This window comes from Rhinopithecus roxellana, chromosome 5, assembly GCF_007565055.1.
Source record: "Rhinopithecus roxellana isolate Shanxi Qingling chromosome 5, ASM756505v1, whole genome shotgun sequence".
Lineage (NCBI taxonomy): Eukaryota > Metazoa > Chordata > Mammalia > Primates > Cercopithecidae > Rhinopithecus > Rhinopithecus roxellana.
The window spans coordinates 74,250,664-74,275,515 of record NC_044553.1 but is presented as its reverse complement, the minus strand read 5'-3'; the positions used below and the strand labels follow the sequence as shown (position 1 = coordinate 74,275,515).

The 24,852-nt window shown below is 40.2% G+C and overlaps 2 protein-coding genes across 3 annotated transcripts in view; one reads left to right on the top strand and one right to left on the bottom strand.

Annotated features, from left to right (window-relative positions):
- CHRM5 (cholinergic receptor muscarinic 5) overlaps nucleotides 1–24,852 on the top strand; it is a 101,308-nt gene that overhangs the window by 17,479 nt on the left and 58,977 nt on the right. The window lies entirely within an intron of this gene.
- AVEN (apoptosis and caspase activation inhibitor) overlaps nucleotides 1–24,852 on the bottom strand; it is a 186,344-nt gene that overhangs the window by 131,099 nt on the left and 30,393 nt on the right. The window contains exon 2 of the mRNA XM_030930998.1: nucleotides 17,945–18,122. Within this exon, the coding sequence (XP_030786858.1) occupies nucleotides 17,945–18,122 (178 nt within the window). The remainder of the gene's footprint in view (nucleotides 1–17,944; nucleotides 18,123–24,852) is intronic.

The following is a 24,852-nucleotide window of genomic DNA, read 5'->3' as shown; positions in this document are numbered from 1 at the left end:
AAGTTTTTCAGTAAAGGTGATTTCCCAACTCTCCCTTGGATGCCCAGTTAACACTCATAACACAAACGGCTAATCTAAATCCCCTGCATTTTAGTTTAAGTAGATTTGATTTTTTTCCTTTGTCTTTACAGCTTGGAAAACACAAATTATTAAACCATTTCTCAGACTTCTTTTGCTTAGCATCCTAAACCTTTCATCATACATCCTGTTTTTCTTATTTTTAATCATCTTTCAAGTTCCCTGTATCACCTCTATAGTTGCAGAAGTTAAAATAGTTGAACAAATCACACACACACACACAAAGCTAAATAAAAGAGAAAATGAGTTAATGGTTATTTGTTTTATTTTTCTAATTACATATATATGTTAGTACCATGCTTGGATATTCTAATGACAGCCCCATGTTAATGACCTAATTTTAAATGTGACCCACAGTATATTCCAACCCAACAATTTGCTTCTCTTCACCTACAAAGTAATTCTTAGCTTTTGTATAGAACTTTATAATTTGTAAAATAATTCCACATGATCTTCACAACTATCCCTAGATTGAAGCAATGAGGTATTATTTCTAACATTTGGTTTTGTTTGGAGTTAAAAAAGGTTCTAAGACAACCAAAACCAAAACTAAGATCCCCTGACACCCACCAAGTGTTCCTTCTGTTCTACTACCTAAACCTAAACACATATACTACACCTCAGGTACGCTACTGAAAAGATGCCTTTCCTACCACAATACTAATGCTACAGCTGTCCCTTTTCATAGTCTCTGAATTCATGTTTCATGTGTTTTTAGAAGAGGTTCTACCCTGATTTTAAGGACTTTATCAAAAATAACCTTTTATTATCTTTCTAGAGCAAGTAAAGAGAATTCATCAACTCCAATTAAATATGACATTGATCAGAAGCACTTATTTGCTCTCCTTCCAAAAACCCACCTAAAATAATCTTAATTTTTTTAAGGAGAGTTATGAGTCCATAAGATAATCATACACCATCAATGACAGACTGGATTAAGAAAATGTGGCACATATACACCATGGAATACTCTGCAGCCATAAAAAAAGGATGAGTTCGTGTCCTTTGTAGGGACATGGATACAGCTGGAAACCATCATTCTCAGCAAACTATCGCAAGAACAGAAAACCAAACACCGCATGTTCTCACTCATAGGTGGGAATTGAACAATGAGATCACCTGGACACGGGAAGGGGAACATCACACACTGGGGCCTGTTGTGGGGTGGGGGTAGGGGGGAGGGACAGCATTAAGAGATATACCTAATGTAAATGATGAGTTAATGGGTGCAGCACACCAACATGGCACATGTATACATATGTAACAAACCTGCACGTTGTGCACATGTACCCTAGAACTTAAAGTATAATAAAAAAGAAAAAAAAAGATAATCATACAAAGAAGAGACAATAGCACTTGAGAGGGATACACTAGATGGCATTAGAACGTGGTACCCAGATGAGGCTGGGCGCAGTGGCTCACACCTCTAATCCCAGCACTTTGGGAGGCCAAAGCAGGAGGATCACTTGAGGTCAGGAGTTGTGACCAGCCTGGCCAACATGGTGAAACCCCATCTCTACTAAAAATACACAAAATTAGCCAGGCGTGGTGGTGGGCGCCTGTAATCCCAGCTACTCGGGAGACTGAGGCAGGAGAATCACTTGAACCCGGAGGGCAGAGGGTTGCAGTGAGCCGAGATTGCACCATTACAATCCAGCCTGGGCAACAGGGTGAGACTCCGTCTCAAAAAACAAACAAACAAACAAACAAACAAAATTAGCCAGGTGTTGTGGTGCACGCCTATAGTCCCAGCTACTCAGGAGGCTAAGGCAGGAGAATTGCTTGAACCTGGGAGGCGGAGGTAGCAGTGAGCCGCCAAGATCATACCACTGCCCTCCAGCATGGGCGACAGAGTGAGACCCTGTCTGAAAAAAAAAAACAATGTAGTACCCAGATGATCTGATGATGCAGCCAGTTGTCTAACTGAAGAGTAACTGGAATACAAGTCATTTAGTAACCAGAAGAGTATCTGGAATACAAGTTAAACTCAAAAAAGATTCACTAATGTTCTCTCATTAAGCTATGTCCAGTATAACTAGTTTAAATTATCTAATAATAAAAATAAACATTCAGTTCTTCATGTGAACTTGAGAGTACAGTCTCTGCTAGCGATCCTATGGCTCGGCTCTGGGGGCCTGGGACCAGAAAGATAACCACAGCAGCCAAAAATGGTGATAGTGAAAACAATGGCTGCTTGGGGGACTGAAACCTACCACCATCAAATCAAGTATTCTTTTGATGACTTTAATTTGCCATAAGACAAATTTTTTAACGGAACAGACTAAATTGGATGAAAGCTGGATACCTCTGGAAATAACAAAATTCAACAGGTTAAATTACCTAACAACAGATTTTAATATAATAGTAGCACTGAACAAATCAAAGGCAGAACTAATGAAAATACAGATAAAACTAAAATCAGAAGATTTCCAAACAAACCTCCCTCTGATTAGTACAAAATGTCTCTCTGGCAACTGATGAGTATAGAAAAAAATGATGTAAAACCAGATCCATTCATATGAAAGGCTTCCCAATGGATGCAACCCCTGATGACATAATTCTTTTATGTCTAATCTTTTAAAGATTAGAAGACAAAGGTCAAGGACTAAATATTCAAATGAGAAAAACATTACACAAAGCATTTAAGCAATCAACATTTGCAGTGTCTGATACTATTAAATCCAATAAAAAGTTTATAGAGACCCCAGCCCTGAACCCTGGTATAAAAACACAGACTTTCTAATACTTTTCCAGGAGAATTATTTTGCAAAAAAAGAATGAAGCAAAAGAAAGTATACACTAAATTCAGAGCGAAGCAAGAGCAAGAGGAAAAATGGAAGTACTGCAAAGCATAAAATGCCTGAGAGGACGGACACCCCATTTTCCATGATGTGATTACTACGCATTGTACACCTGTACCAAAATATCCCATACACCCAGTAAATACATATACATACTATGGACCCACAAAAATTAACTTAAAAAAAAAAAAAAAAGTGCTGAGGATGCTCAAATGAAATGTCTAGATTGGATGTTTGCTGAAATTTTGGGGTGACTTAGGTAATCTGACCTGTAGAAAGCACCCACATATCCTTTTCTCAAATCATGGGGAAAGAAAATGGATACACTTTAGTAGTAGAGCAAAAGAGAGATTACTTCTATTTAAGAAAAAAGCTAAAGAAATACTAAATAAAGCAGAAGCAGCCAGTAATTGTAACCTATGACTAAGAAACAAGGAAGCGATGTGGAAAGTACTAGACAGAAAGGTAGAAAAAGAAACACTGAAAAAAACTCATGTAAAATCACCAAGAATCCCTAAACAAATGAGACTCAAAAGGTCATAGACTTAAAGGAAAAGGAAAGGGAAATAAAGCTGCCTAGGCTGGATCTGCTAAAGGAAATGTACAACTTCAGGGCAGGAAAATGAAAGTTCAGGATGATGAAAATGATGCAGCTGGACCAGTAAAAACAAAGAATTGCCTCAAAACAACAGAAAACACAAAATGGCGCTGGAGACTAGCAGTTTAGCACACAAATTCTGCTCGTATTTTTTGAAGGCTTTCAAAAAGAAAATCAAATTAGGCTCAATATTCAATATTCAGCTATAAGGAAAGGTTTTTTTGTTGTTGGAGTTTTCCTTTTTTCCTTTTTTTTTTTGGTTATCCAGTTGAAAATTTTTTTAGCCCTGTGAGCCAAAACAAACAAAAAAAATTTTTTAATGTATAGTTCTGCTTGTGTTATTTCAGATGTTTTAAAATATCAAAGGGAAGAATCTTCTACTATATTGCCGTTGTAATATGAGACTATATTAGTACAAACTATATACCATACAAGAAGAGGGGAAAAAGGAACTGCATCAATGAGGACAAATAAAATTGTCTTGTTGCCTCACGGAAAGAAAAGATTTGAGGTTTAATTTAAAAGTACAGGCTGCCAGAGTAATATCCTTTCTTTTCCCTTCAGTCTAATTGTTGACACAAGGATACAGAGGAGGGAAGAAATTCAAATGTCATTACAATTAAAATTTCCTACCCAAAACAGCTTTTCATAAAATTAAATTGAAGAAAATATAGAATAGTTTTAAGCAAAAATATGCACAGTCAACAACTATACTGACCAAACTGCAATCTGGTTATTTTGTTTTTATTTGTATCTCTAAAAGTAGTGCTTATAGACTTGCACATAATATTTTTTCCCCTTGTTTATCTTGAATATTGATCCAGTGCATTCTGGTCACCCTGTTAAACATTTTTCTAACTCTGGCTATCCGTGACATCTTGAAAGGAATAGACAATGCATATGGCATGAATTCAATGATTCCACTTTTGGGGGAAAAAAAGTGAAGGGCAGAAGAAATTTCTCATAGATCTTACTTTTTACCTTTGAAGGTAAGAATACAGTGCCATTTTCAAAGCTCGTGAAACGTAACTTAGAACTGCAAGAATACTGTTCAAAAAGAAAAGCCAAAGGCATGATTATCTCTTTCAGAGACTTACAGAAAGAGTTCTACAAAGACACCTAAAGACTCACAGTCCTACCAGAAAAAGTATGACTTTGAACAACCGTCCCCTTTCCCATATCCACCACTAATAAAAATGAGGGTGTCACTGTCCATGGCCAGAAACAAACAGAGCAGGCAGTGCCTGTGTGGCACAAGTGGAAGGAAGCAGGCTGGAAAGGGCTGCCTCTCCAAAAATGGTTCCCACCTCTATGGTGGTAACAGAAATTTTACCATTAGAAATTTGCTTTTAAAGATTTTTATTTCTTTTATAAAGAGATCTGTAAAATAAAAAAATTGATAATACATATGAGCTTAAAGAATAATTATTAAACCAACATAAATAATCATCATCCAGGACAGGAAATAGAATACTGCCACCACCACACCTGCTATCTGGCCCTCCTCATCTCCCCACTAGAGGTGACCGCAATCCTGGTATCTGGAATAATCATTTCCTTGATTGTCACTTTAGTATTTATTTATTTATTTATTTATTTATTTTTGAGACGGAGTCTCGCTGTGTCACCCGGGCTGGAGTGCAGTGGCCGGATCTCAGCTCACTGCAAGCTCCGCCTCCCGGGTTCACGCCATTCTCCTGCCTCAGCCTTCCAAGTAGCTGGGACTACAGGCGCCCGCCACCTCGCCCGGCTAGTTTTTTGTATTTTTAGTAGAGACGGGGTTTCACCGTGTTAGCCAGGATGGTCTCGATCTCCTGACCTCATGATCCGCCCGTCTCGACCTCCCAAAGTGCTGGGATTACAGGCCTGAGCCACCGCGCCCGGCCACACTTCAGTATTTAAATACACATCCCTAAAAAATGGGGTTTTTTTCTTGTGTTTGAACTTTACATAAATAGAATCATACTAAAGAATCCTGTGGGCATGTTTCTTTTACTTCATGCTATGTTGAAAAGATTCATCCACTTATTTAAGTATTCACTCCACTGTTAATGAATATTTGTGTTGCTTCCGAGGCACTTCTGAACATACAGCTGTGAATATTCGTGCTAGAGTTTCTCTAGAGCAGGGGGTCCCCATCCCCCAGACCATGGATCAGTACCGATCTGTGGCCTGTTAGGAACCGGGCTGCATAGCAGGAGGCGAGCGGTGGGCAAGTGAGCGAAGATTCTTCTCTATTTACAGCCACTCCCCACTGCTTGCATTATGGCCTGAGCCCCGCCTCCTGTCAGATCAGCAGCAGCATTAGATTCTCATAGGAGCCAAACCCTATTGTGAACTGCGCATGCGAAGGATCCAGGTTGCACGCAAGCTCCTTATGAGACTCTAATTCCTGATCATTTGTCACTGTCTCCCATCATTCCCAGATGGGACCGTCCAGTTGCAAGAAAACAAGCTTAGGACTCCCATTGATTCTACATTATGGTGAGTTGTATAATTATTTCACCATATATCACAATGTAATAATAATAGAAATAAAGCACACAATAAATGTAACGTGCTTGAATCACCCTGAAACCATCATCCCCACCCCAGTCTGTGGAAAAACTGTCTTCTACAAAACCGGTCCCTGGTGCCAAAAAGGTTGGGGACCTCTGCTCTAGAGTATCCTTTAAGGCTGAAAGTGCTAGATCTTCAGTTTTATCAGAAAATGGCAAACTATCTTCCAAAGTGAGCATCAACATATACATACATTGTGTGTGAAATAGAAATCACTTTTTAATTACCAGTCTTCAAAAATTCACCGTTACAATGGAAATCTACTTAGAGAATATATGTTAAGCTGCATTCTCTACTCTTAGATAAAGGTCTATATTCTCTACTCTTAGATAAAGGCCTATCTTCCAAATAACATCTGAGAGTTGGACCAGAGGTCCAGCTAATTTGGGAAGAAAAAATAACATACAGGCAACCCTACTTATTGGTGGACTTAACCAACCACAGATCAAAAATTTAAAAAAAATAAATAAAAAATAACAATACTGGCCAGGTACAGTGGTTCACACCTGTAATCTCAGCACTTTCGGAGGCCAAAGTGGGAGGATCACTTGAGACCAGGAGTTCAAGACCAGCCTGGGCAACATAGCAAGCTCCTGTCTCTACAAAAAAATGAAGAAATCAGCCAGGCGTGGGTGGCACACATCTATAGTCCTAACTACTAAGGAGGCTGGGGCAGGAGGATTGCTTGAGCCCAGGAGGTCGAGGCTGCAGTGAGCTATGATCATGCCACTGCACTCCAGCCTGGGTGACAGATGAAGACCCTGTCTCTCTAAAAATAAATGAATAAAGAAAATCAATTTAAAATAACAATACAACAATAAAAATACAAATAAAAAATATTACAGTATAACTTTACATAGCACTTACATTGCATTAGATATTATAAGTGATTTAAAGATAATTTAAAGTAGGCCGGGCGCGGTGGCTCAAGCCTGTAATCCCAGCACTTTGGGAGGCCGAGACGGGTGGATCACGAGGTCAGGAGATCGAGACCATCCTGGCTAACATGGTGAAACCCCGTCTCTACTAAAAATACAAAAAACTAGCCGGGCGAGGTGGCGGGCGCCTGTAGTCCCAGCTACTTCGGAGGCTGAGGCAGGAGAATGGCGTGAACCCAGGAGGCGGAGCTTGCAGTGAGCTGAGGTCCGGCCACTGCACTCCAGCCTGGGTGACAGAGCAAGACTCCGTCTCAAAAAAAAAAAAAAAAAAAAGATAATTTAAAGTATATAAGGGAAGATATCTATACTTTTTGCATAGGTTATACTAAAATATTGTGCCATTTTATATCAGAGACTTGAGCATTCCTAGATTTTGGTATCCACAGGTGTCCTGAAACCATCCCTCTTGGATACCAAGGGAAAACTTTTGAGTCCTTAAGTCCTCAAAAGCGATTGCAACAAAACCAAAAATTGACAGGTGAGACCTAATTAAACTAAAGAGTTTCTGCTCAGCAAAAAAAAAAAAAAAAAAAAAAAAAAACTATCAACAGTATAAACAGGCAACCTATAGAATGAGAGAAAATATTTGCAAACTATGTAATCTGACAAAGGTCTAATAATCTATAAGGAATTTCAACAGCTGAACAAGTAAAAAAAACGCCATTTTAAAATGGGCAAAAGACATGAAGAAACACTTCTCAACAGATGACATACAAGTAGCCAACTAACATATAAAAAAATGCCCAATATCACTATCTGAGAAATGCAAATCAAAACCACAATGAGATATCATGTCACATCACGCAGAATGGCTATGACTAACATATGAAAGAAAGAAAGAAAGAAAGAAAGAAAGAAAGAAAGAAAGAAGAAGAAAGAAAGAAAGAAAGAAAGAAGAAAGAAAGAAGGAAGGAAGGAAGGAAGGAAGGAAGGAAGGAAGGAAGGAAGAAAGAAAGAGAAAGAAAGAAGAAAGAAAGAAGAGAAAGAAGAAGAAAGAAAGAAAGAAGGAAGGAAGGAAGGAAGGAAGGAAGGAAGGAAGGAAGGAAGGAAGGAAGGAAGGAAGGAAGAAAGAAAGAGAAAGAAAGAAAGAAAGAAGGAAGAAAGAAAGAAAGAAAGAAAGAAAGAAAGAAAGAAAGAAAGAAAGAAAGAAAGAAAGAAAGAAAGAAAGAAGAAAGAAAGAAGAAAGAAAGAAAGAAAGAAACAGATGCTGATGAGGCTGTGGAGAAAAGGGAATGCTTACATACTGTTGTTAGGAATGGAAATTAGTTCAGCCACTGTAGAAGGCTGTTTGGAGGTTTCTCAAAGAACTGAAAACAGAATTACCATTCGACTTAGCAATCCCATTACTGGGTATATATCCAAAAGAAAAGAAATCTTTCTACCAAGAAGACATATGCAATTGTATGTTCGTTGCAGCGCTTTTCACAATAGCAAAGACATGGAATCAACCTCAGTGCTCACCAGTAGTGCGCTGGATACAGAAAATGTGCCACCTACACATCTCGGAACACGATGTGGCGATAATCATATCCTTTGCAGCAACATGGGTGCAGCCGGAGGCCATTAGCCTAAGCAAACTAACACCAGCACAGAACACCAAAGACTGCACCTGCTCACTTACAAGTGGAAGCGAAACACTGGGTACTATGGACATAAAGATGGCAACAATGAACATTGAGAACTCCTAGAGAGGGGAGAGAGAGTGGGCAAGGGTTGAAAAACTATTAAGTACTATGCTCAGTACCTGGGTGACAGGATCCATTGTATCCCAAACCTCTGCATCAGCATCCTGCAATATACCCACATAACAAACCTGAACATGTACTCCCTGAATCCAGAATAAAAGTTGAAATTATTTTTGTTAGAAAAGATAAGAAAGAAAGAAAGAAAGAAAGAAAGAAAGAAAGAAAGAAAGAAAGAAAGAAAGAAAGAGAAAGAAAGATAGAAAGAAAGAGAAAGCAAGCAAGCAAAGCATAGAGCCTTTGTCTGAGAAACCAAATCTGGATTACATCTCACTGTGATGAAAGTGGCCATCCTTCAGGGCACGTGGCAAACAAACACTGAGATAGAAGAGAAAAACAGATGAACAATGATAGATGGGAACAAGTACAAGTAAGGGAAAGGGGGGAAAGACTTATTTTTATTACTTGACCTAAGACCACTGACTTTTAAATTCTTTGAGACTCAGAACCACACTCAATAAATGACTCAACAATCAATGATATTATACCCAAGAACTTTTAATTTCTCAGAAAAATACAAATAAATTCTGTTGACAACCAATGCTATTTATGTCTAGCATTCAAGGAACAAAGAAATTAGACTTTGACTTCACGGAATACAGATAACTAAGGTTCTATTAGCAAAAAAATTCAATAAATACTAAAAGTAGGTACCATGTTTACATATTAAGCAGAACTAAAATCCGTGGTAAATTTAAGATAAGATGCTGGCATCATTAAATCAAGCACTGTTACTTCTATTCTTGCTCTTCCTATGTGCAAAAACAGTATTGCCCAAGGGTAGACAGAGTCATGACAGAAGTAGATTCAAATCCACATTTCTTTGAGTTGGTGGCCTGTATTCCTTACACTAAACCACACTGTCAAAAGAAAACTATCACATCACAGGCCAAACTTCAATGTTCAATATCAAAAATCAAAATTTTCAAGGTTGATAAATTGCTCCTAATTTCACTACTTTGGTGCATAATAGAGAAATTATATACTCATAAAGAAACATAGAAAATGGAAACCAAAAGGGTATATACTGTTTAGAAGACTGAAGTACATGGTAATTATGCTACCTCACTCCAGCAATCTAAAATGGTTGCAAAAGAATGTAGCAAACCATTTTGTGACCCAGCTCCTGCTCAGTCCCATCGCTGACCCCGGTCTCTCCAGGGAGTAGAAGATTCCCCGTCTGTGAACTGTGCAGAGCGTGTGAAGAATCTCACCATCTCAAGACATTTTTTGAAGTTACTGAAATGATTAAATGAATCAGATGCTTCAGACCACTCCAAATTGCAGGTCATTATATCATTTAAGTTTTTAAAATGCTGCTGCAGCTCCTAGCATGACTGACACAAAAGATGGTGATTTCTGCATTTCCAACTGAGATACCTGGTTCATCTCATTGGGACTGCTTGGACAGTGGATGCAGCCCACAGAGGGTGAGCTGAAGCAGGTGGGGACATCACCTCACCCCCAGAAGTGCAAGGGGTCAGGGGATTTCCCTTTCCTAGCCAAGGGAAGCCGTGGCAGACTATACCTGGAAAATCGGGACACTCCCAACCAAATACTGCACTTTTCCAACAGTCTTAGCAAACGGCACACCAGGAGATTATATCCTGCGCCTGACTTGGTAGGTCCCACACCCACGGAGCGTTACTTACTGCCAGCACAGCAGTCTGAGACAGACCTGCGAGACAGCAGCCTGGCAGGGGGAGGGGCGTCCGCCATTGCTGAGGCTTGAGTAGGTAAACATGGTGGCTGGAGGAGTTCATATTGGGCGGAAGCCACCACAGCTCTGAAAGGCTTGCTGCCTCTGTAGACCCCACCCCTGGGGGCAGGGTATAGCTGAACAAACAGCAGCAGAAACTTCTGCAGACTTAAATGTCCCTGTCTGACAGCTCTGAAGAGAGGTGTGGTTCTCCAAGCACGGTGTTTGAGCTCTGAGAATGGATAGACTGACTCCTCAAGTGGGTCCCTGACCCCCGTGTAGCCTGACTGTGAGATGCCTCCCAGTGGGGGCCGACAGACACCTCATACAGGTGGGTACCCCTCTGAGATAAAGCTTCCAGAGGAAGAATCAGGCAGCAATATTTGCTGTTCTGCAATATTTGCTGTTCTGCAGCCTCTGCTGGTGATAACCCAGGCAAACATGGTCTGGAGTGGACCTCCAGCAAACTCCAACAGACCTGCAGCTGAGCAGCTGAGGGACCTCTTAGAAGGAAAACTAACAAACAGAAAGGACCAGTATCAACATTAACAAAAAGGACATCCACACCAAAACCCCATCTGTAGGTCACCAACATCAAAGACCAAAGGTAGATAAAACCACAAAGATGGGGAGAAACCAGAGCAGAAAAGCTGAAAATTCTAAGAACCAGAGCGCCCCTTCTTCTTCAAAGGATCGCAGCTCCTTGCCAGCAACGGAACAAAGCTGGACAGAGAACGACTTTGACGAGCTGACAGAAGTAGGCTTCGGAAGGCTGGTAATAAGAAACTTCTCTGAGCTAAAGGAGGATGTTCTAACCCATCACAAGGAAGCTAAAAAGCTTGAAAAAAGATTAGACGAATGGCTAACTAAAATAAACAGCATAGAGAAGACCTTAAATTACCCGATGGAGCTGAAAACCATGGTACGAGAATGTAGCAAACAATAAAATGTAACACTCTTCAGGAAAAAAAAGCTAAATTAGAACTTTTAGAAGAAAATATAGGAGAACATCTTTAACCTTGGGGGAAAGATGGATTTCTCAAGGCATAAAACAGCATGAACAGTAGGATAGAAAATTGATAAATTCAACTAAAATTTAAAACAATGCACTGAAGGGCACCACTATAGAAGTGAATCTTGTATCAGGAGACACCTGCCAACACAAATATCAAAAGATAAGTGTCAAGACTACATCTTTTTTAACCCACAAATCAATAAGAAACAAAATAGCCAAATGGTCAAAGAATGTGAGCAAGCAGTTCACAAAGAAAGCAAGCACCACAAATGCAAAGATGTTCAATGTCAGCAACAACTAAGGAAATGTAAACTAAAACCTCCAAGGATGAGGTCTCCATACCATCTCACAGCCAGGCACGCCCATATTTTTATATAAGACTCTATCGTTACCATCATCTGCAACCCCCTGCCCCACCAAATCTCAACGTGAAACATTCTAATCTACAGCCACCACTTCCCACCTCTCCAACTCACACTTTCTCAAGAAGGTCAATAATCCTTCTGCCCAGAAGAATCTGTAGTCCTGTGATCCCACGATCTTTTTACTGCCCCTCATCTTCCCCCATATCTTCACTTATTTCCTTATCCCACTTAAATTCGTGTCAATCATTCTAATAATCATCTCCTTTTCCTTCTCTCATTTCATTGCATTTGCTCTGCTAAACTATAATCATGATTAAGTCCTACCCTTCCGTCCGGTCTTTCTGGGCCTGCACCCATACAGCACAATATGAGTCAAGGAAAAGTATACCTGTTCTCACCTAAAATTTATGAATACCAACTTCATGTGGGCCCCTATTGTCACCCAACATCTATACTGCATTTTCCTATTTGGAAAATAGGAAACTATACTTTCCCACTTCCTCAACAACTATTTCTCACCTTCTACTTCCAGTACCTCCTCCACAACACTTATCCATGGTTTTCTTAGACCGCTTCCTCAAGCCCCCATGACATCTACCCATCTACACATATCTATGCCCATATATTCTGCCTTTTCTCCAATTACAGTTGGAAAACTGCCGAAGCCCCAGCAATGGACCATCCCTCCACCTACACAATAGATCCTATCAAGCTCATAATCTACTAAAGAACAGAGATCCAGGAATACTCACCCCTCCCCATATTATTTTCGTCCTCTTTTCTGGATCTATCATCAAGTAAACATGTAGTTATTTCTCCCACCTTTAAAAAATGTCTTAACTGGCCAAGCACAGTGGCTGACATCTGTAATCCCAGGACTTTGGGAGGCCAAGGCAGGATTGTTTGAGCCCAGGAGTTCGAGACCAGCCTAAGCAACATAACAAGACCCTGTCGCTACAAAAGAAATGCCAAAAAAAGAAAAAATGAGAAAGTGTTGACCCCCTTCTCCCACCAGCCCATTATTCTCCTTTCCTTTATAACAAAACTCCTTAAAATTAAGTCATTTATACCTGCTGTCTCAAACGTCTCCTCCCACATTCTTTTTAAAGTAAGAAAATTTATCCCACCACTCCAACAAAATTGCACTTATGAAGATCACCAGTAACCTTCCTGTTGTTAAATTTAACAGTCAATTCTTCATTGTCATCAACTGCATTTGATACAGATCTCTCCTCCTGCTTCAAAACACTTAAAGACACTACACTCTCCTGGTTCTTTCTTCTACCACTCATGCTCAGTCTCCTTTGCTGTTTTCTTCTCTTTACCCTAAACTGTAGACACTGTGGTCCCTGGGAATCAGTACTTCTCTAGGTAATAACTCCCCTGGTCATCTCATACATTCTCATGACTTTAAATATCATCTATAGGCTGGCATCACCCAAATGTATTATTGCCAGCCCAGGCCTGGATCCTGAATCCCACATTCCTCTTTCCAGCAGCCTGCTCCATGCCGCCTATTAGATGTTGTGCTGGGTCTCTTCCATGTGCCAATGCAGATTTATCCCCCACCCTTCTCCATCCTGTTCTGCCCTAGAAGTTTGACCAGTATGGACTACAACTTCCCTTGTCTTCTGGCTTCCAGTAGGTTAGGCTTATGGAAGCCTTGGCAGAGACAGGAAGAGAATGTTTATTCCTCTGACTCTCTCAGTGTGGGGTCATCTTCACTGGCTGAGTCCCCTCACTGAAGGTGATTCCTCCCAAGGCCAACTCTCTATGACTCTCTTCAAATTTCCAGTAACTAGGGTGGTACCATCTCTGCTGCTATTTCCCTCTCAACTCAGCACTACCTCAGTGCTTTCATTGTACTCTGCACATACCTTTGTAAATGATTCCTTTGCCAAAATGTTAAATTGGCCGGGCGCAGTGGCTCGCGCCTGTAATCCCAGTACTTTGGGAGGCTGAGACGGGCGGATCACGAGATCAGGAGATTGAGATCATCCTGGCTAACACGGTGAAACCCCGTCTCTACTAAAAATACAAAAATAAGTCAGGCGCGGTGGCGGGTGCCTGTAGTCCCAGCTACTCGGGAGGCTGAGGCAGGAGAATGGCATAAACCCGGGAGGCAGAGCTTGCAGTGCGCCGAGATTGCGCCACTGCACTCTAGCCTGGGCAACAGAGCGAGACTCCGTCTCAAAAAAAAAGAAAAAAAATGTTCAATTATATTGAGTGTGCCAGCCATTTCTTAAGGAATTCTGACTGCAGCAGGTATCTAAGTGACATCTCAATTTTAATACATGCAACACTGAGTACCTCCTATAACTTACACACCTCAGTTAAGGGCAACTCCCTTCTTCTGGCTGTTCAGACCAAAAACCTAGTGTCATCCTTACATATCTTTTTATCTCATACCCAATATTTGCAAGTGTTCTCTGCTCTTCCCTCTACATAGATCTAGAACCCAGGCACTTTTCACCACCTCCACTGCTCTCCTCTGGACCCAGCAACCACCACCACTGCCCACCTGGATTATTATTAGTGGCTTCCTAACTAGTCTATCTGCTATCAGTAGTAGCAGTGGCTTCCTAACTAGTCTACCTGCTCCCCTCTTGCCAGTCTTCAGTTCCTTCCAACACAGCAGAATGATCCTGTTAACACAGGAGTAAAATTATATCACTCTTCTCTTCAAACCCTCCACTGGTTTTTCATCTCACTCAGAACAAAAGAAAACATCTTTACAATGACCTACAATACTATGCGACCTGGCTGGACAATGCCTTTCCGACCCCATCACATACTTGCTCACTTTGCTTCGGCCACACTGGCCTTCTTGCGATTCCCTGTCCTCCTAATCTCAAAGCCTTTGAGCTTGCTATTCCCTTTACCTGCGACACTTTTCCCACAGATATCCTCACTTGCTCCCTCACTCTCCTCAGATCTTTGCTCAAATGTTATCTTCTCAGTAAGACCCCAGGCTACTTCTAAAACTGGTAACAGCCCTTCCTCATTTTATTTCTCTTCTAAGCAATTACAGCATTTAACATTTTATATATTCTTCTTGTTTATCTCTACCCTCTAGAAAGTCAACTCTGTGAGGCAAGTGTTTATATCTGTTCTGTTCACCACTCTATGCCCAGCCTCTAAGCCAATAGCTGAAACAATGGGTACTTAAATATCTATTGAATTAACTACACCAGATACCATTCAGTCAACTGGTCACAATTTAAAAGTCCAACAGTACTATGCATTTGCAGAGATGCTGAACACTAGGAACTCTAGCTCATCTTTACTGTGGAAAGCAATTTGGCAATATCTAGAAAAGTTTATGACTGCACACCTAAGGAACCAGCAATATTTTTTCTCAGTTGTATATTTATTTATACCAACAAGGATAGTACACTAGGAAGCAGAATCGTTTCAAGGAGTATGGTCAGCTTACCTAGAGAACACTACATACTGCAGAATTTTTATTATCAGAGAATGAAGTTGACCTCTGAAAGTAAACCAACATAGCACCAAAACACTGAGTATGAAGAAAGCATGGAAGCTCTTCTCAGTCTTATGCTATCATGAGAAGAAACCTATAGATCAGCAACAGAGTGGGAAAGAAATGTAAGTACATATCAAAAGACAGGGTTTTTTGGCAATCACCAAAAAAACCAATCACAGATAAATAAGCTACTTCAGAAGAAATCAGTAAGCAAAGGCACGACAAGAAAAATACATGGGAGACTCAATCCATGCCAGGTTTTCAATTATGAATAAAATGCTAAAATAAATAACCAAAATCATAAACCAGAGGACAGGCCTGCTAGGTTGGACAAAAAAAAAAAATTTTTTTTAGATGGAGTTTTGCTCTTGTTGCCCAGGCTGGAGTGCAGTGGTGCGATCTTGGCTCACTACAACCTCCACCTCCTCGGTTGAAGCAATTCTCCTGCCTCAGCATCCCTAGTCGCTGGAATTACAGGCGTCTGCCACCACCACCAGCTAATTTTGTGTATTTTTAGTAGAGACGAGGGTTTCACTATGTTGGCCAGGATGGTCTCGAACTTCTGACCTCAGGCGATCCACCTGCCTCAGCCTCCCAAAGTACTGGAATTACAGACATGAGCCACCACGCCCAGCCTGGACTAGAATTTTTAACTGCCTTCCAACATTTATGAAGTATCTCTTTTTGCCAGATACTAATAACTGACTACGCACTGATTGAATTAAATCTACTTTAGTCCACAAGTTAATTCCATTGCATTACTTCAATTTTCTCCCCCAGATCTTTTGGCAGAACGGCTGATGAGAATTAAAACTAACCAGCTCATATTTTACCTTCATTCCCCTTCTCCCACCTTGAAGAAAAGTGCTTATAAACCCATAATTGGCCAAAATATAGGTACCAAGAGGGAAGCACTCATTTGACAGGAAAAATTATTTAGTCCTTGAACAGTCAATGAGTTGAGAACAATCCACAAACCTAAAGAAGTTATGCTATGTGAATCATCTATGGTAATGACAAACTGAATCCTGTGCTTCCGACTCACAATTTTACGATGTACTTCTTTCCTGCTCAGAAAAGCATCTTCTATTAAGTTAGAAGAGAATGCATCACTTTATTGTTCTTAGTCTCATGCAGGCATTCAAAAATACAGGCAGATAAAGAAGAAAGGTAGAACTAAACAGCAACATCAAAGTCATGCGGAAGAAAAAATTGAAAACAGTCCCAAAGTATTATTTTTGTTTTACTTCTCTGCTTCTCACATCTGCATCCTCTGTTATCTTTTTAACCTGGCAATAATTATTGATTAAGATAATTGCAGATTCACACATAGTTGTAAAGAAATAATACGGAGAGATCTCTTGTACACATTGCCCAGTTTCCCCCAATAACATTTTGCAAAGCCATAATATAGTATCACAACCAGGAGAGTGACGCTGAAACTGATACAATCTGCCAATCTTATTCAAATTTATTCATACTCGTTTGTGCACATGTGTGTATATTAAGTTCTATACAGTTTTTTCACCTGTGTAGGTTCCTGTATCTGCCACCACAGTCAAGATACTAAACAGTATCAGCATCCCAGGGATCTGTCATGCTGCCCCTTTGTAACCACATCCGCCTCCCACCCTCCCATCCCCAACACCTGGAAATCACTCATCTATCTTCCACTTATTCTTTAAATTCTTGGCCGGGCGCAGTGGCTCAAGCCTGTAATCCCAGCACTTTGGGAGGCCGAGACGGGCGGATCAGGAGGTCAGGAGATCGAGACCATCCTGGCTAACACGGTGAAACCCCATCTCAACTAAAAAATACAAAAAACTAGCCGGGCGAGGTGGCGGGCGCCTGTAGTCCCAGCTACTCGGGAGGCTGAGGCAGGAGAATGGCGTGAACCTGGGAGGCGGAGCTTGCAGTGAGCTGAGATCCGGCCACTGCACTCCAGCCTGGGCGACAGAACCAGACTCCGTCTCAAAAAAAAAAAAAAAAAAAAAAAAAAAAAAAAAAAAAATCCTTATGCCACACCTTAGTAGGGACCCTGCAGCCATCCGTACACCCAGCACTCCCCCATTATTCCCTGTTACTGCTCTCCAGCATCACATCACTGAAGGTGCAATAGATCTTAGATTACAGCTGATCACGGACAGACTGGGTTTTCACTGTATTGACAGAGAAAACTATCCAAAAGCACAATCAAAAACTTGGTGCTCAGTGCATCTGGCTCCAATAAGTGCATATCCACTACTATGCATATGCCCGGCTACTTAAAAAAAAGGAAGAAAAAAGAGAACGTATACTCTAGAAACTTTATCATGCTTCCTATAAATATAAGTAATGTTTCCTCCAATATCAAAGAAAACATTTATTTTTCTCAGACTATCAAATTTACAGCGGCATGGCTCAGCTTCTTCCACTTATAGGAAGGCTTTTATCTATTGCAAAGACTTTAGTCATTCTACATCAGTACATGGAAACCCTTACTTCCACTTAACATCATTTTTTTCCCTTACAAGCCATTAGAAACACTATCCTTTACTTGAATTTAAAATCCAAAGAACAAAGGATAAATTGCTAGTTATAAAAGTGGAATTTAAAAATATAAATACAATGTCTGTGCAAGTTTTAGAGCACTAAGCAGTATGCATGCAACTGGAATTCATACCTGCAGAGCTGAGGAGGACACTGAAATCTGTTCCCCTCTGGGACTCTCCACTTTCATTATTGACCTCTTTTTCAATATCTTGATATCGATCCCAGTTAGAGACAATCTTTCTTTTAGAATAATTTCCCTGTTCATCATTCTCTTCTCCATAGGTCTCTGCATCGCTGTCGTCTTCAACCTGCAACCATTAGAGACAAATCAATAAGTAGGCAGTGGAAATCCTGACCTTAGTAGACTTCCTGTAAAATAAAACAAAAAAGTACATGGGCATATCAATAAAAAGCAATACACCAAGCTGTCTGAAGATATTAAATATTAACAGAATCACACTATACCAGAGTGTTCTTTCAGGGTGAACTTTTTAGTAATCGTTGAAAAGGAAATTTAGCAAGCAGCTGCCTAAACATTTGTGTAGCTGATCTCTAAAACCTATCCCTGTGTATCCCACAGGGAATTAAGTTTCATCCAGTTAAAATAATCAAGGCTGTAAGTATCTTAAACTCAAAGGACTTCAGGATGGAAATCAACTCTCCCTTTCAATTTATGGATTTTACAAACGCATTCCATAAATACGTTTATAAGATTTAACTTTTTAGAGCAATTAAAGTATGACATGATTTAAAACTATTTAACTTAAATACACACTCGTAGGAAAACACTATTACATATAGTGAGGGACAATGACTTGTGAAATGGAGTATGAATTTATGTGGCACCACATTTACACATGTGATTCCATACTCTAGAATAATGAAAACCATTGCACATCTAAATTTGTTTTAGTACTTCTTATTAACAACTTGTTTGGAATAAATACATGTTATGAACAGAACCATCCAGATAGGGAATTAATGAATGTTCTGAGGTTATATATTGACACAAATCTACTTTTAAATATTGACAGGAGACAAATTACTGACAAAGTCAAGGCCACTTCTTTTGCCCTTGATAGCCTTCTGTGAGCGCCCTCTCAGGTATCCTCTTAGCACTCTCCAGGCTCAATTTCTCCAACTTGCCTGTGTCATTTTTCAGGTAGTGTCTGCATGAGCAATTAGTTGTATACATGTGGACACACACACACATACACAATGCTCCTAGTAAAAAGATTGCACAAAATCTTAATTCAATAGAAAGTGCTTGGGTATACAAAAGTTTCCTATATTACAACTGACTATGTTGTATCGATTTCTATAAGCTTTAAATGGCAACCCTGCTCAGATGCATTCTAGAGAACAGTTTCCAGTCTTGGGCACTGAAAGGTTAAGACAGCATGCAGAAAGATACACAATGTGAACAATTCTAGAAGATAAGGAGCCCAGTTTCTTCAAAAAATAAACTGCAGGAGAAAAAAATGGTAGCAGAGGATGGAGAAACCTATAAACCAAATAAGCTTAAGGCATAACCAGCTGTAATGTAGGGAACTTATTTGTACTCATTTGAATAATCTAGAGGAAATAATGACTATGAAACAACTGGGAAAAAGTAAATAATGACTGGATATTTGATTACATTAAGGAAATACCACTAATTTATTGTTTGTTTGTTATAATACTGGTATTGTAATTTTTTTTAGTGTTGTTAACTTTTAGATATAAACACTGAACTCTTTATGGATGAAAAGGTAGGACATGTGAGATTTGCTCCAAAATAGTGGGTGGAGAGGAATGGTGGATAGACATGAAATACACTATACTTAATTGGTAATTGCTGAAGCTGGATGATGGGTACATGGAAAATCATATTATTATTCTATCTACTTTTGCATGTATTTAAATTTTTTCATAATAGAATATTAAATTTTTAAAAGAGAGAGAGATGCACATAGAATCTTGTGTCCCAAACATTACAAAATCCTTATCAAGAAAAAAATGAGTAAAATATATTAAAACAACTCATCTGTATAGGACGGGTTGGACTTAAAAAAAATAGTGTGGACTTAAAAAAAATAACAAGCTCGGGCCGGGCGCGGTGGCTCAAGCCTGTAATCCCAGCACTTTGGGAGGCCGAGACGGGTGGATCACGAGGTCACGAGATCGAGGCCATCCTGGCTAACACGGTGAAACCCCGTCTCTACTAAAAAAAAAATACAAAAAAAAATAAAAAAAAAATAATAATAATAACAAGCTTTTATTAACACAGAAACAGGACATATGTATTGGAGAAAATTAGGAGGAAAAGACAAGCAAAACTAAAATAAATAAAAACCCCAAATTCTGTCAACCACAGAGTACCACTAACCCCTTAGTACACAAACCTCCAGATCTTTTTCTATGTATATATTTATATATACTTCTTTTTGGTCACCAGATTTTTAAAAAATATTCTTCATCTCTCCATTTAATAAATTTCATTTCATGTAACACCCAGGCTATTTCCAAATTTCCCTAACCCAAAAAATGTCCTATACAGCTGGTTTTTCCAAGACAGTATCCAATCCAGGACCAGGAACTGTATCTAATTGTTTATTCCTTAAGTTTCTTTGAATCTAGCACAGTCCCTATTTTTATGACGCTGACTTATTGACAAGGCCAGGCCAGGTCTGGCTGCTTCCTCATGGTATTATTTATAGTTTTTTTTTTTATCTCCAATATTATCTATAAACTAATCTTAAAAATTTAAGTGCTCAATGGAGTCAAGCTAAATATTTTTGGCTAAAATACATCACAGATGGTGCTTTGAACCCTTTGTTACATCACATAAGATGGCTGAACAAACATAAGCACTATATATAATAACTAAGATGGGCCACAGAGTTTGGATAATGAAGTCTGATCCACTCACCCACTGTACAGATACGTCTTCCCTCCTTCATATAGGAAATTGCTTGTGCAGTGTTATTTGATCCACTGTAAATTTCTAGTTCCCCAACCATTCACTTAACAAATTTAACACTAGTCAATAATCCTCACCTGAATCAACTTTCATACACTTTCATGAAATAATAGACTAATTGGCCTTTCAAGATCACTTTCAGCCCTCAAAGGTCATCATAAAGCCTCCCTGTCAAAACAAAAAGATGGCATTCTACATTATGATCTAGGGACTGCAAAGACTGCCTGAAAACTAGAGCATTCCTGCAAGTTTCTGAGAACCAAAAGATGCTGGCAGATTAAACATATACAATAGAATCTGCTATGTAAATAACAAATACCAGGAACATTCTGCAGAAAATAGCCTTGGCCGGGCGCGGTGGCTCACGCCTGTAATCCTAGCACTTTGGGAGGCTGAGGCAGGCGGATCATGAGGTCAGTAGATCGAGACCATCCTGGCTAACACAGTGAAACCCCGCCTCTACCAAAACTACAAGAAAATTAGCTGGGTGTGGTGGTGGGTGCCTGTACTACCAGCTACTCGGGAGGCTGAGGCAGGAGAATGGCATGAACCTGGGAGGCAGAGCTTGCAGTGAGCTGAGATCATGCCATTGCGCTCCAGCCTGGGTGACAGAGCGAGACTCCATCTCAAAAAAAAAAATTAAATAAAAAAAAAAATAGCCTTGTAACTGATGAGAATCTGCAGGACAGAACTAGACCTGAAAACATCGGCAGGGTTCTGTCTGGGAAAATTCAATATTATTTTGTTGGCCCATTGGGTGAACAGAGTTGAGAAAGCCTTCTCCGGTTAGTATAAAACCTATAAAACCTCTGAACATAGCTATAACACATGGCAAAAATGTAAACCTGGGCAAAATAAGTACCTTGATCTAAAAGAGGATTATGATCCGAAATACCTAAGGAACTATTAATGCAGTGAAACAAGCACCGAAATGGCAAGTGGGAGACCTAGACCAAATTAATGGTCCTGCCAAATGTTTATAATAGGCTGATCCTTGTGCATATGAATGACTCACCAGTCCCCAAATTAGAAGAACTACTGAACAAGGATCTCATTACCCGGACCCAAATGCAGAGACAAACAGAGCTGTCATTAGCCTTCATTCACAAGAGAGTAGTAAGAAGGAATAATAATAAAAAAGTTTAGAAGACATTTGATGTAACTGAAAGATGTATCTTAAAAACTAGAGATTTTATAGGTTCATTGTGCAAAGATCTGAGACAAAATAAAAATATGCAAAGCCTCAATATGGAGAAAAAGAAGAGAGCAAATAAAATACTGATCAGAAAACAAGGTGAAAACTGTAAAGATAAAGGCATCATTTTCATATAAATATCGTTACAAAATCAGTCTGGTGGTTTTTGCTGTAGTATTTCATACCTGGACAATGGTCCCTGGTTGCATTGTTCAGAGATTAACAGGAATCCAATTAGATTAATAAGCTGAAGACCTATTATATAATCAAACCACTGCCGAGCTATTATCTTGTCCAATGACACACATAGACACACAAATCCATTTAAAACAAATTGAGATTCCCAACTAGAAAGAGTAGCTTAATGTTTTGCAGCTTTTCCAATAGGCAAGGGTTGTTTTGACTTCACCTGCTCTGCAGAATGAAAATGAAAACATGAAATAAAAAAAATGAATCAACTTCCTAATAAGAATTGTCATGATAACTCTATGTCATTCTCCAAACAGGAGAGCCGACGGCCCCTTACACATACATATGAGAACTGTACATAGAACATAATTCAGCCAAATTCTCTGCCACTTTCAAACAAGGCATGCTTTTCTTCTAGTGTCCAGTAACATGTTCCTCATTTCCATCTGAGACCTACCTGGATTCTCCTTTAATGTCCATATTTCTACCAACAGTATCTTCGGGACAACCCAGGCTGCTTCTATCATGCACTTTAAAATTCTTCCAGCTTCTACTCATGACACAATTCCAAAGCCACTTCCACACTTTTAGGTATTTGTTAGAGCAGCACCCCATTTCCTGGTCCCAAGATCTGTATTACTTTCCTACAGCTGTCATAACAAAGTATCACAAATTAGATGGCTTAAAACCACAGAAATGTTTTTCTCTCTCAGTTCTGGAGGCTAGAAGTCTGAAATCTGGGTATTGGTAGGGTTGGCTCTTCCTGGAACTTCTGAGGGAGAATCTGTTCCATGATGTTCTCCAGCTTCTTAGTGGTTGCTGGCATCCTTAGCATTCTTTCCTTTGCCGTTTTCACATGGCATCTTCTCCTCTATGGGTGTGTATCTTCTCCATTTTTTTTTTTTTTTTTTTTTTTTTGAGACGGAGTCTCGCTCTGTCGCCCAGGCTGGAGTGCAGTGGCCGGATCTCAGCTCACTGCAAGCTCCGCCTCCCGGGTTTACGCCATTCTCCTGCCTCAGCCTCCCAAGTAGCTGGGACTACAGGCGCCCGCCACCTCGCCCGGCTAGTTTTTTGTATTTTTTAGTAGAGACGGGGTTTCACCATGTTAGCCAGGATGGTCTCGATCTCCTGACCTCGTGATCCGCCCGTCTCGGCCTCCCAAAGTGCTGGGATTACAGGCTTGAGCCACCGCGCCCGGCCTCTTCCTGGAACTTCTGAGGGAGAATCTGTTCCATGATGTTCTCCAGCTTCTTAGTGGTTGCTGGCATCCTTAGCATTCTTTCCTTTGCCGTTTTCACATGGCATCTTCTCCTCTATGGGTGTGTATCTTCTCCATTTTTTTTTTTTTTTTTTTTTTTTTTTTGAGACGGAGTCTCGCTCTGTCGCCCAGGCTGGAGTGCAGTGGCCAGATCTCAGCTCACTGCAAGCTCCACCTCCCAGGTTTACGCCATTCTCCTGCCTCAGCCTCCCGAGTAGCTGGGACTACAGACGCCCACCACCTCGCCCGGCTAGTTTTTTGTATTTTTCAGTAGAGACGGGGTTTCACAGTGTTAGCCAGGATGGTCTCGATTTCCTGACCTTGTGATCCGCCCGTCTCGGCCTCCCAAAGTGCTGAGATTACAGGCTTTAGCCACCGCGCCCGGCCGTATCTTCTCCATTCTTATAAGGACATGAGTTATACTGGATTACGGCCTACCTTAATCCAGTAAGACCTTGTTTTATCTTTGATTACCTCTGCAAAGAACCTATTTCCAAGTAAGATCACACTCACAGATCCTGCAGATTAGAATTTAAACACATCAAAATTTTTGGAAGACAAAAATCATCTATCACAGGAAAATAAAATAGTCGAAAATAATGGGTGGGCCTGGCACCATGGCTCACTTCTGTAATCCCAGCACTTTAGGAAGCCAAGGCAGAAGGACTGCTTGAGGCCAGGAGTTCGAGACCAGCCTAGGCAACATAGCAAGACTCTATCTCCACGAAAAAGATAAAAATTAGCCAGGTATGGTGGTATACATCTGTTGTCCCAGCTACTCAGGAGGCTGAGGTAAGAGGATCAGCTGACCCGGGAGTTTGAGGCTGCAGTGAGCTATGATTGCGCCACTGCACTGAAGCCTGGGGGACAGAGCAAGATCCTGTCTCTTAAAAAGAAAAAGAAGAAGAAGAAAAATAATACCTGAAAACTTCCCAAAGTTGATGAAAAACCTTTTTTTTTTTTTTTTTTTTTTTTTTTTTTGAGAGACAGAGTCTTGCTCTGTCACCCAGGCTGGAGTGCAGTGATGCAATCTCAGCTCACTGCAACCTCCGCCTCCCGGGTTGAAATGATTCTCCGGCCTCAGCCTCCCAAGTGGCTGTGACCACAGGCGTATGCCACCACGCCCGGATAATTTTTTGTATTTTTAGTAGAGACAGGGTTTCACCGTGTTAGCCAGGATGGTCTCGATCTCCTGACCTCGTGATCTGCCCACCTCGGCCTCCCAAAGTGCTGGGATTACAGGTAAGAGCCACTGCACCTAGCCAATGAAAAACCTTTATACATCCAAGAAGCTCAACGAACTTCTAGTATATAAGCAAAGAGAATCACGGATACATAATTTAAATGCTAAAAGCCCAAAACAAGGATTCTGCAGACCCACTCCGTTAAAAATAAAATTAAAACACACACACACACACTCACAGAGAAAATACT